This window comes from Pipistrellus kuhlii, unplaced genomic scaffold (assembly GCF_014108245.1).
Source record: "Pipistrellus kuhlii isolate mPipKuh1 unplaced genomic scaffold, mPipKuh1.p scaffold_m20_p_18, whole genome shotgun sequence".
NCBI lineage: Eukaryota > Metazoa > Chordata > Mammalia > Chiroptera > Vespertilionidae > Pipistrellus > Pipistrellus kuhlii.
The window spans coordinates 15,851,564-15,864,539 of NW_023425493.1; the positions used below are offsets into that span (position 1 = coordinate 15,851,564).

The following is a 12,976-nucleotide window of genomic DNA, read 5'->3' on the forward strand; positions in this document are numbered from 1 at the left end:
ACTTATTCTAACCTGACAGGTGGGCATTCACTCTTTGTGAGGGATTGTGTTGGGGGAGTTTGAGATAAAGGTTGTACTAGAGTATCAAAGGTCTGAAGAAAAAAGTCCAAGCTCTAATACCCACCATTTACATGACTTATGCAAGTCATAACCTCTCATCCCTAGCCTTCTCTTTTATAAAACGGGGAGATCAAAATAATGCCTAAATGAGGATTAAAATGGGATACTATGTGATATATAGGTGAGGGTTTCTTAACCAAGAGAGGAAAACTATAGCTCAGAATCAAAGGTTTTAATAAAAGGCTCATTTATAATATGTTTCATCAAGTTCATCCTAATGTTGAGTTAACTACTAAATGGTCAATAGGCAGATTTTACCATTCCCCTTTCTGGCCCTTAGGAATAAAATGGATTTGTTGTTTGGCTGCCTTTCCAGAATCACATTTCTTTTTACATCACTCTTACCCAACCTTTGGGTGTGTGAAGTCTGTGATTGTTTCTGGGATTAAGCAGGACGAACCAAGGAGGAATGTTGAGAGCGTATAAACATTTATTTTATTGGTAAGGAGGGTTCATGAGAAGTCAGTTTTCCAGATTTCTTCATTCATTAGGAAGAATTGCTACTAATGGACTTGGTAGGACTTAGGAAAAGGCTGTTTGGGGGAGAAATCCCTGGCCTCCACAGTCTGTATTTGTATCCTTAACCATATCCATATCAACTTCCCACCCAGCAGATGGATTCTAGATTTTAAACAGCTCTTTACCATTCCCAAGAAGCAAGAACCCATCATCATATGTTGCCAAGTGGCCAAGCATCTCTCTTCCTGTTGGCAGCACAGCTGCTGGTGAGGCTGCCCTGAGGACAGAAACAGAAGTGGTGGGACTTGATGAAATGGGTTTTATTAGTTGCTTCCAAATGTGGAGTTTTATTTGAAGGTGGAGCTCTTTACTTTCTACATCTACACCAATGAGCCTTCCTTACTGACTGAAAACAAGAGACAGTTAAGAGGACAGTCTTTGAAGTCTCGAGTTGGAAAATTCATTTTTGCCAACTCACTAGTCATAGTATGAGTCCAGGTGGTGACTAATTTTGTTGTTCATCTCACCACTTTTCCCTTGAGCCTCTGGAAGATACTTGAGGCAGCAAAGATCACAGTGTTGCCTCCATCCTGCCCACCGATGGCAGTCCTGATGCCCTGTAGTATCAGAAATCTAGACTTTCTGGGGTGGCAGGGAGGCTGAGAACATTCCCCGAGGGTCAGCGCAGATGGACGTGATCAAGAGTACCGTTTCCTCAATATCTCTGTTCCACCGGCTGGGAGAACTGGCCCATGTGTGTATATGGCTCCCATGGCCCTACAATTACCAATGTGCGTTTAGCCTTCACACCTTAGTAGGCCTTGTAAAAATAAATGAGTCAGCACTAATTATTTCAAGTTGCCTATTAATTTAAGAGCCAAGACTGAGGAATGAAAGCTGTCCTGGAAAAAGGAGAAATGTCAGGGTGTTCAGATATTACCAGAGAAATCTCCACTCATTTTGGGGCGTGGCAGGCACAGCCAAAGAGGGAAAGCTCTATTATCCTGCAGACACATTTATTCACTGGTCTGCTCTAGGAGTTCTTGCTTTTCCCTGTAACAGTGACAGTGCACCTGCTGGCCAGGGAACTCAGCCAAGGAGATCCATGCACATTCTATTGATTGTGTGTGTGGTTGGTGTGTGTTTTTCTGTCCTAATTTTACTTTGAACCTGAGTTGAACGGGCTTTTGCTGACATGCAGAGCTAGAGAAGTGGAAGAAGAAGCAGAAGCAGAGAGAAAGTGGATGGGCAGCATGATGACGAGAAAGGGCCTAGACTTCCCTCTGAGGCCAGCTGGATTTTGCACCTGTTTCTACCAGCTCTTCCATTTCAGATACTAGCTCCAAAGGAAGCCAGTGAGACTGGTGGACAGAGAGGGGACCGACTGCAAGCACCACAGCCGAATCAGGGCCACAGCTCTCCTAGATGTGGAGGGGAGAGATCTTTTAGTGATGGCAGGTTTTGGGGCTCCTTAAGAGATCAAGGGAAGTCAAGCTTCCAACATGGTCTTCAAAGAAAAGGAATATGTGAGGACTGGCAGGCTCAAGAGCTGAGCTGTTCTTACCATCCTATTCTGAGCCAGAGAGACCAAAGGAAGAGAGAGGGAGAGAGTTGTTTATTTAAATATGACTTGACTCCAGTTGGGGAACTGAGGCAAAGATTGAATGGTCTTGGATTCCCAAGAACATGGTCCTCCAGCCAGTGCATGCCTGTGTGCTCCAACAGTGGGTTTCTGGTTTGACTGGGACTGGCAATCACTTGCAGATCACCGTGGCCGATGTCTCTTCCCATCATTTGTTTCCTTCAGGGAATCCTTTAGCTATGCCTGTTCCCTCCCCGGTGCCCTTCCTGGTCTGCCAGGGAGGAGGATGGCTGACCTGAGACAGCGCTCACTTCCCACGGGCCTGGAAGGAGCTTCCAGGTGATGGAAGCGATGCCTGGGCTTCTGAGCGAGCAGTTCACATATTCCGTGTCCTCCAATTTCCTGGCTCGATGGAAAAATCCATCTCAGCCTCACAGTGTTTTGCGCCCAGTGCTCATGAAGGCTCGCAGCAGGACAGATACCGGGAGGCCGCATGCTTCTCCAGGGCGCTGGAAACGGAGCCTTTAACTGAAGCCTCGAGCTTCCTCCAGGGAGTTCGCATCTGGGCCTCTGCTATCTCTCTCTCCAATTCTCTGAATGGACCAGAGTCTTGCATGCTTTCATGATTATGTATTTGAACAGAAACACATTTGTGTCAGAGGGATACAAGGCAGCAGTGAGAACTGTCTGCTGGGTTTTGGTTGATCTGCCTTTGCTGGGACGGCAGGGCAGGGAGCGGGGAGGGCAGAGGGCAGGCCTTCCTCAGTGGGCGGGTGCGGCCAGCGTTGCCCTTCCTCTGGGACAGGGGCTGGCTCTGCACATCAAAGAGCAATGTGGATGGGCCTCTAGCCACAGCCAGGAGGCCTCTTCTTTTCCCAAGAAGCCCGAGAACAAAGGGAATCTTACTCATTCCGGGAAGTTCTATATAGGAACATTTTTCAACTCAATAAAAAGAGTCTTTAACATCTACGCTTCTGTTTTGAATTAGACACACTTACCTTTGCCTACTCCAAGCAGCTAATATCGAAGAAGGTTTGTCAGTAGTGGATACGTAGAGTTTGAAGTTGTCTAATATGTATGCCAGGAAAATAAATTTCGTACTATGAGGCCAACTTGGTTCCAATGCTTAGGAAATGCATCCATGCGTACGGAGGGCAGAGAGCATGTAAGTCCCGGGTAATGGAGAGACAATAATCAAGGAAAGAAAGAGATGCTGTATAAATGCTCCTACACTGCTGATAAGTGATTTGGGAATCATATGGAATTCTCCTAACATTTGGCTGACCTTGAAGTCAAGGTATTTTTTGTTTTGTTTTCACATGCTCATAATTTTGTGAGTGAAGCATAACGTGCGTTAGAGCTGATTTCCCAGTTCCAGGAATTTCCCTGGTCAGCCTTCATACTGGGAGACCATTGGCCTGACTTTCTCAGTGCCCTTCATGGCTGTTTCGCTGGACATCAGTGGCATGTCGCCACGTGTCACAGTGCATGTGACTCTCGCTGCCTTGCACATCTCAGCCCAATTGAAAATCAGATGGAGCTTGGAGCCCTCTCCCATGCTGCTTTCTCTCCCACTTTCTCACCTCTTTGGATCACCCCATCTTTGACTAAGGGGCTCCCCCGATGTCTCTCGGCACCATCAGCCGCACACACACCGCTCTCCCACTCCGGCTGGTGGGATGCCAGGCAGGCCTGTGGGTCTTCCGCCCTCTCAGACCTTGTTCTGAAAAGAGGAGCTGGTTCTAGTCTGATTCCCAGGAGAGGCTTCGAAGTAGATGCGTTAGCCTTGGTTTTTAGGAAGACTGGCTTTAGTTCAAATATCCTTCTTACAAAATAAGATTTTCCAAATATAGTCACACACCTCTTATCCCATTTTTTTTTTATCCTTTACGACTTACGTGTGACTTGAATTCCATATCTGTTTCAAGTTACTTGGTGTTTTACAGAAATCTATCCCCTGTGTAGCATTGGGTTCCACTATGCTTTGCTTAACAAATCTTTTTTCTTGAACATTCCTGAATATGCTATTAAAGATTTTCATTTGTTACTTTTGGAGCTGCAGTGACCTCCCAAAGCTTAAGTAGGAAGAAGGAAAACCATTGTGGATTGGGTTGAACTAAGTTCTATTTACTGAAATTGCCGTCTCTTTATTGGCTCTTCATCTGCTCTTATCAAGGCCTTGCTCCCAGGGAATGACCACTGCTGATAATGCCCATGGCTTTCTCTCCCGGAAGGAGAGGAACCCGCCGAATTGCCAGTAAAATCTAAGCACTTTTAATCCCTTTTATGAATCTCAGACATCTCTTTCTTCCCATGATTCTTTCTTTCCTGGTCTTTCTTCCTTCTTCCTTCTTCCTTTCCTCTTTTCTTCCCTCCTTTCCTCCCTCCCTCCCTCTCTTCCTCCTTTCATTTGAAATTTGATTTAGTATGGTATTTTAAATTTAATATATTGAGATGACATTGCTCAATAAAATTATACAGTATGATTTTTAAAAAGCAGGGATAGATGCTCCATTTTGATAAAAATCTTTCAAGCATTTATAGAGATAATCATATGATTTTTCTTCAGGTCTATTAGTATAGTGAATTATATTAATGAATTTTCTTTACATTGAACAATCTTAGGACATGCTATATAATATTTCCTTAATATAATGCTGGATTCTGTTTACTAAATACTTTATTTAGGATTTTTGCAGCATATTCATTAAAACATATTGGTCTATAGTTGTGGTGGTGGTGGTGGGGGTATCTTCATTAGGTTTAGATATCAATAGTACCTGACTTATTAAAAGAACTTGGATTCCCTCCCAATCCTCCACCTCCACCCCCATGCTCTGGAAAACAAGCCACATAGCTTTGGAGTTATCTAGTCTGTTAAGATATCTGGTAAAATTCCCTTGGGAAACCATTTGGCCCTAGAATTGCTGTTTTTCTGTCTTTATTTCTTCATTGAAATTGTTCGGTTCAAGTTGTATATTTCTACTGGATTCAGTTGTGCTAACATGCATCTTCCTAGGAAATCTCCCATTATATCTAGTTTTAAATTTTAGTTTTCATTGATGTGTACAAAGTAATTGCTTATGATTTAAAAATGTCCTTCCATATCAATCACAATCCCCTATCCTTGTCATTTCTTATTTCTGTTTCTTGATTAGGTTAACTAGTGCTTGTCTTTTGTTAATTTTTTTTTTTTCCTTAAAAATTTTTTCAGCACTTTTGTTTATTTACTTCTATTCTTTTTCTGTTTTCTGTCTTGTGACTTCCTGCTTTATCTTTATTATTTATTTCTTTATGCTTGTCTGTCTTCTTGTTCTTTCTCTAGCTTTTATGAGTAGGAATTCAACTTCTTTATTTAGATCGAGTTAAGGAGATAAAGCTACCATTTTCACATAATTGTCTCCCAAAATTTTTATATATATAGTATTTTCATTATTCATTTTTATAAGTTCTGAAATTTATTTGTATTTATTATTTTACTCAATAGTTGTTTAATAGGGACTTTTTTAATGGAATGCTTTTGGTTTTTATTTTATTGCTAATCTTTAGTTTTATTGCACTGTGACCAAAGAATGCTGTTGATATTATTTCAATATTATCGTATTTCTTTGTCATATAATTGTTGATCAATTTTTGTGACTGTTCCATGTGCGTGTGAAAAGACAATAGAGTCTCTTTAATGTTTCCTACAAATCCTCTCTGTGTATTAACTTTATTCCCATTTGCACTGTCTTCCACTGAAAGAGAATGCCTTGCAATTTCTATACTTTCCACTATATCAGGATTTCATAAACTATAGCCTGCAGACTAGCTGCCTGCTTTTATAAATAAAGTTTTGGTTGGCATACAAGAATGCTCATTCCTTTTTGTGTGTTTATGATTGCTCTCCTGCTACAATGGCAGAGGAAGTAGCTGGCACAGAGTATATGGCCTGCAAGCCTAAATATTTATGTTGTAGCTCTTAAAGAAAAATCTTTGCCAGCCCCTGTACTATATCAAGGTACAAACATATCCACATTTGTTGTATCTCTGATGTGAATTATATCATTTAAAATTATAATTATCACCAAAACTGGTTTGGCTCAGTGGATAGAGCATCAGCCTGCTACTGAAAGGTCCCAGGTTCGATTCTGGTTAAGGGCATGTACCTTGGTTGTGGGCACATCCCCAGTGGGGGGTGTTTCTCTCTCATAGATGTTTCTAGCTATCCCTCTCCCTTCCTCTCTGTAAAATATCAATAAAACATATTTAAAAAAATAAAATTATAATTATTATGCTTAATTTTTTTAACCTAAATTCTACATTATTTGACGTCACGATTATAAACCCTGCTTTCTCTCTTTCTTTTCCAAGACTGGTATATCTCTTACTTTCTACCAGTCTTGACTTTGTTTTAGATGTGTATCTGATACACAGTATGAGTTTGCTTTGTGATATAATATGAAAATACTTTTGTTTGAATAGACTAGTTAAGCTATTTTGAATAGACTAATTAAGTGGATCAACTTGTTCACACATTTCAAGGTAGAACAGAAACAGAAACTTTGCATGCATTATTTGAAGACTTTTGATGGTTCTCTTTTTTGAATAAGCGAAGTTAATCCAAAATAGATCTGTGAAGGTACCTTAGATTTGAACTTTATTGTGGAAACTGTTATTGTGGCCTTCCCTTCTGCTGCTTGGGATTAAATAAGCACTGGCTATAAATTTTGTTGTGGCCTTGCAAGTGAACTTGAAGTGAAAATGCAGCTGAATTACTGCTTAAATGAAGGGTAATTGTTCGTGAAGTTAAAAGGCAGAGTTTATATCTTGGATACATGAGAATTAAAGCCTATAGGAAGATTTCCAAGAAGAGTAATGAACTCACTGTAGCTTAATTCATTTCGTGCATATACTGTTTTAGTACAACCACTTACTCTGCTGTCGGCCAAGCCTTGTTTAAGGATCTAATGACACAGGGTGATTTGAAGCGGTATCTCTCTCCTTAGAAATGTATTGTTCCATCGGGACTGTGTGGGGATTGTTCTCGTATGTCCAGCTTTTTGAACTGGTCATTCTCCTGTCACTTAATCTGGGGTCTTTTGGATCCCCTCCTCTTCCTTCGCATGGTGTAACTGACCTCTGTTGTGCTTTCTCTCGTGCAGGGTGGCCACTGACCACAATGTGGATAACACAACAGAAATCCTCAGGGAGTGGCTGAAAAATGTCCAGAGGCTCTATCACTACGTGGAATGGAGGCCCATGGGTGAGCCTGAGTAAGTAGCAAGAGGACATTCTGTGAACTCACTACGGACCCTTCCTCCCTTAACCAGTTCTCCAGTCATCCAGGCTTCTTGCCTTGGAGGCGCCTGTGGCCTTTCTTTGTTTTTCATCTGCATCTCTAGGAAGTTTCTTCCTCTGGCCGATGTTCATCTTTCTCCCTTCCTCTTTACTCCAGCAGGTCCCAGCCAAGTTCCAGTTCTCATGAGTTCACAGAAAACCACCATGGCGGTCTATGTTTTAAAAGAGTGATAATATTTATTCACATTTTGAGTATAAACCTTTTATACTTGAGGGGTCATGGTGAAAACTTTGTATACTTTTTATATACACCTTGCTTTTTCACTTACCATATCTTGGTAAGCCTTTCTATAGTTAAGTAGCTTCTTTGTTATCGTTATGACTGCAGAGTATGCATTGTATGGAAATACCATATTCACATAATCAATCTCTTACTGATGGGCATTTGGGTTATTTCTAATCTTAACCAGACCAATTACTTAGGTACATCCATTTTCAAGTCATTCTACATACCGTGCTATCAAATCAATCTATCTAAAATACTAATGATGTGGGTTAGTTTTTCTGTTAAAAAGACTCTAGTGACTCTCAAACCTATACACCTACGTTTCCGGATTCCCGCCCTCCCCCCAAAAATTCCTGCTTTATCTAGAATGTTCCTTTTATTTCCAACCCTAAGCTTTTGCTGGTGCAGGTTTGTTCTCCTAGAAAACCCTTCTTTATAACCAACTCTTATCCCAAATCTCACCTCCTACCCAAAGCTGTTGCCAGTCATTCCAGTTACAGAGCTCTCTCTCCCTCAACACGTGTGTTGCTTATTTTCTCCATCATCCTTTTTGACACAACTGTACACTTAATGAACATAAACTATGTAATCTATGCATTTTTCCAAGTTTCCCAGTTCTTTGTCAGGGGCTAAAGTATACAAATTATATTACCCTCAATGCAGTTTTTGGCAGGCACAGATTTAAAACTTGTTGGATGAACAAATGAGTGAATGAGTAAATATATTACTATTGTACATGTTCCCAAGGCTACTACAACTCCAGCTTACGGAATTGTACAAGTAGAATGAATTGAGTTGCCTGAATTTTTGCCCAGGATAAGTCATTTACTGAAAGCCAAATTTGTATTATAAGTGCCATTCCAGAACAAATGTTTGTCCTTCTAGTCTCTCTGGATATAATCCTTTTTTATTTGTGTATACATGTATGTAAATATCTCAAATCCCAGCTTTGGGTCCTTATATCAAGCAACATTTAACTACAAAATGGGAACACTATAAAAATTCTTGAACAAACTCCAAAATTCTTTTTGGAGTCCCTTATAATGGAATTTGGCATCATTTGAATGGCCCTGAAAGACTTTATGTTCCTACCTTGCATCCTGGTAATTTTCTCTATAGCCAGTTTCTGATTAAATATATTGTATGCCAAGGTCAGTGTGAAAAATATTAGGAGAGGTGTTTGGGAGGGGGGTGATATATTCAGAAAAACAGGAATTGTACTGCTTTTCATTGAAGCAATAATAGGGGAAGTCAACCCAGAGAATTCCTGTGCATACATAGTTTTATTCATTCTACTTGTAAAGTTTTTGTGGTTTTTCATTCACCAAGGCTCATGTACTACCAGCACAGCTCTAAGAACTTGAAGTGGTGGCCAGTTTGGGCCACTATGACGATATCAATGCCCATGCCAATTTGGAGTTTTCAGAAGGGTCCTGTAGGGTACAGCACCCATCGGCCTATGTGGCCATGCGAGAGTCTGGGGCTGGCCTTTCTGAGGATGCTGATGGAGATCCCAAGGACTATGAATCCACTCCATGAGCTCCTTTCACCCGGGACACATCCCTGTGTTGGCTTCTGTGGCATCCTTCACTGAGACTTGCCCAAGTAAATTAAACCTTTCTTTCCCCTGGGAAATTCATATTTTTATGCTACAAATTTTCAAATGTACCTGATGGCAAAATGTATTCTAAGAAGTATCTAGGAGCATGAGCTTTGGGGTTATGCCTGGGTTTAAATCCTGACTGTGCCCTTTATTAACTACACAGCACTAAGCAAATGGCTTAAACCACTCTACACCGATTTCCTCTTCTGTGAAATGGGGAGACTAACAATACAGTTGGTGAGTTCCATATCTGCAGTTCAACTAATGGTATATCAAAAGTATTCAGGAAAAAATTACTACTGTGTGTGTACTGTGTAGTTAGACCTACAATGTCTCTATACTGATCATGTACAGACTTTTTCTAGTCATTATTCCCTAAACAACAAAGGATAACAACTATTTACATAGCATTTATATTGTTCTGTGTATTCAAAAATAATCTTTAGAGATGATTCAAAATTTACAGGAGGATGTGTCCAGGTTATATGCAAATGCTTCACCATTTTATAGAAGGGACTTGAGTACCCACAGATTTTGGTAACCACAGATACTCAGAGACAATTCTGCTTAGCTAGGAGGGACTCCGTGGGTTCCCTTTAGAACCCACTGAACTATTTCGTATAAAGATTCTTGTGTGCGGTAAGCAGAAGTTACTTGCTCTCTCCTTGCTCCAGTTTCTTTATGTGTATGCAGGGATGATACTAACAATAATAGTATCTACCTCAAGCGAGGTGAGCGGTAGATGAAATGTTTCTACATACAACCAATGGACACAAAACTCTGGGGAGGGAGAGTATGTATGGGGGGGGGGCAATGTTAAAATATGTACACAGATAATAATTTAATAAAAAAATATTTTAAAAAAATGTTTCTACATAGTGCCTGGCATATACAGGCACGCAATAATTGAAGGTACTACTACTACTACTTATTCTTATTTTAGGTCTTATCCTGATGAAATTGGTCCAAAGCACTGGCCTGCCTCCCGGTTTGCCCACGTGATGAAACTACGACAGGCAGCTCTTCGAACTGCGAGGGAAAAATGGTCAGACTACATTCTGGTAAAATGAGATGTTTGATTTCTTGGCAGCTGTTATCTAGAATATGTCCAGATCAGTTGTCCAAAAACTAGGACTGTGGGATCAAGTAAAAACAGTCTTATGTTTAGGCCCTACTTTCTCCACTTTTTAATAAAGGCCCAGAGGAAATGTTGGGAATTTAATATGGAGATACCTGGATTTCATCTCAGACCCACTTCGCTCATGCATTTTCTGTAAGCAAACAAGCTCTTGAATTGTTCACTCTCTTTCATAGAACAGGCATAGACACCCAAATGTTTGTAGCTTATGGGAGATGTAGGTAAAAATAATATAGTCTTAATAACTTTTCAGAGAAATTAAATTAATTATATAACAAGAGATTCAAAACAATAGCTCTGAAACACCATTCCCCTTCGCTCCTGAGTGACTTGGGGAAATGGCATCTCTTTCTTGGATTCCTAGCTGCTCCCCATGATTCTGGGCTCTGGTGGTGAATTTCTCTCCATGAAGAGGTTCCATCACTTCCGTTAGAACTTTGAGCTGGTCCAGAACATGCTGGATTTGATGATCAGGAATCAATATTGTGTTCCATCCTCGTTCTCCATAAACCTCTCTCCATTAGAAAGACAACTTCTTAAGCATCTACAGTTCCCACTTCCCTTTTGAGTATTGTGGGTTGGGTCCTGGTTGCGTGGGTCCCCAGCATGGTAACACCAATTCATTGCTGGTGCCTTTTGCAGAGCTGAACGTGTAGAAGTTAGACTAAGTGTATTTAGTCTGAATGAAAGCCATCCTGTTGCAATGAGTTCCCCCAAGGGGAACATAGATAACTTGGTTCCATATCTCATGAGCCAGCCCCTGCGATTCTCCGGAGGTGTTTGGTTGCTCCTGAACCATGACAAGTACCTTTTCACCTGACTTGATCTTTTCCTTTTCCTAGTTCATAGATGTGGACAACTTCCTGACTAACCCACAGACCCTCAGTCTACTGATTGCCGAGAACAAAACCATCGTGGCCCCTATGCTGGAGTCTCGGGGCCTGTACTCTAATTTCTGGTGCGGAATCACACCTCAGGCAAGTCTTTGGCTAATGAGTTAAAGCCATGGCCTGCAAACTGCGGCTCGCAAGCCACATGCAGCTCTTTGGCCCCTTGAGTGTGGCTCTTCCACAAAATACCACAGCCTGGGCAAGTCTATTTTGAAGAAGTTGTGTTAGAAGAAGTTGTTTAAAAAATTTGGCCCTCAAAAGAAATTTCAATAATTCTACTGTTGATATTTGGCTCTGTTGACTAATGAGTTTGCCGACCACTGAGTTAAAGCTAAGAGTTTAACAAGGCAGCTACAGTCACCAGTAGTTAAGACCTATTAACCTTTTTCTCATTTTCTCCTTTGAAAGATGCATGCCATTTCAGACCAAGCATTTTCAGGAAAATCCAGGCCCAATGCCACAACCCAGTGAGTGCTTCTGAGTTAATGAATTATGAAGAAAATATTCTAATGACTTTAGCTTTAGAAGCTTACATGAACCAATAAAGCTTGCTGGGATTTGTACTTTGTTTCTTTCTAACTCAGAGATTTTTAAAAAAATTTTAATAGGGGTTTTTGTTTTTGTCATTAACTCTAAGAATACTATAGAAAATTTTTAAAATTAAAAAAGGTAAAAATATCATGTTAATCCCCACCACTCTAACATCTTCGGTAACAGTTTGCATGTCCTTAATAACTATATCAAGTGGCTTTAGTGCAACCTAACCTTTCTCTTAGTTTAAAAACATTTAAGTTGTTTGCAACTTTTAATTATTATAAGGACCGTCATGATTAATATAATTTTTTTGTATTTAGTATTATTTCTCTAGGATAGCTTCTTAGAAGTGGAATTACTTAGTCAAAGAGTATAAATATTTGTATGACCTTTGATATATGTTGCCAAATTTATTTCTAAAGAGATCCAATAATTAGAACTGGTATGGTAGCTTGTTTTTACAAAATTCATGTTAAAAACAGAATTCTTTTATTTCCATCACCTCTCTTTTCCACTATAAAGTCTTTAAAGTCTAGAGATCTGTTACAGCGAATGCTTGTGGCTGGTTATATTTTTACTCTTTAGTTAATAAATGTGGGAGATAAACTGATCAAGGTTGTATATGTCAAAATAGAATAAAGACGTGCTTAAGGAAAAAATATGTATGTGTTAAATGTGGTCTCGGGCCCAAGGGGCTAAAATTGTGAGTCCCTCTTTTATATTTTGTTTGGTTTGGGGCCAAATGATAAATGTTTAATAACTGGCTCTCTGTGGGAGGAAAATCCTGATGGATAACATTTGCCAGGTTTCATGGTGTGAGTTATTCCCACCACGCAGACTACTTAAATGTTGTTTAAGCTAAGGGAAAGGTTAAGTAAATTGCCGTGTAGCTACTTGATGAGATAATTATTGAAAGTATGCAGAGCTGACATCTGTGGTTCTGTTAGATGGTGGGCATTAACTTGATTTTTATTTTTACAGCTATCAACATGTCAACTGGCTTGCACAGTTCCTGAAAACATAACAGTCAGTGGCTCTAGCACACTACTGCACGAGGCATTCCTCTTTCGTTACAGTATTTCCC

The 12,976-nt window shown here is 40.2% G+C and overlaps 1 protein-coding gene across 2 annotated transcripts in view; it reads left to right on the forward strand.

The window, feature by feature from the left end:
• Window positions 1-12,976, forward strand: part of COLGALT2 (collagen beta(1-O)galactosyltransferase 2) — a 77,054-nt gene that overhangs the window by 36,640 nt on the left and 27,438 nt on the right. For both annotated transcript variants that reach the window (XM_036442509.2, XM_036442507.2), the window contains exons 2-4: window positions 7,306-7,416; window positions 10,274-10,391; window positions 11,311-11,445. In XM_036442509.2, the coding sequence (XP_036298402.1) occupies window positions 7,306-7,416; window positions 10,274-10,391; window positions 11,311-11,445 (364 nt within the window). The remainder of the gene's footprint in view (window positions 1-7,305; window positions 7,417-10,273; window positions 10,392-11,310; window positions 11,446-12,976) is intronic.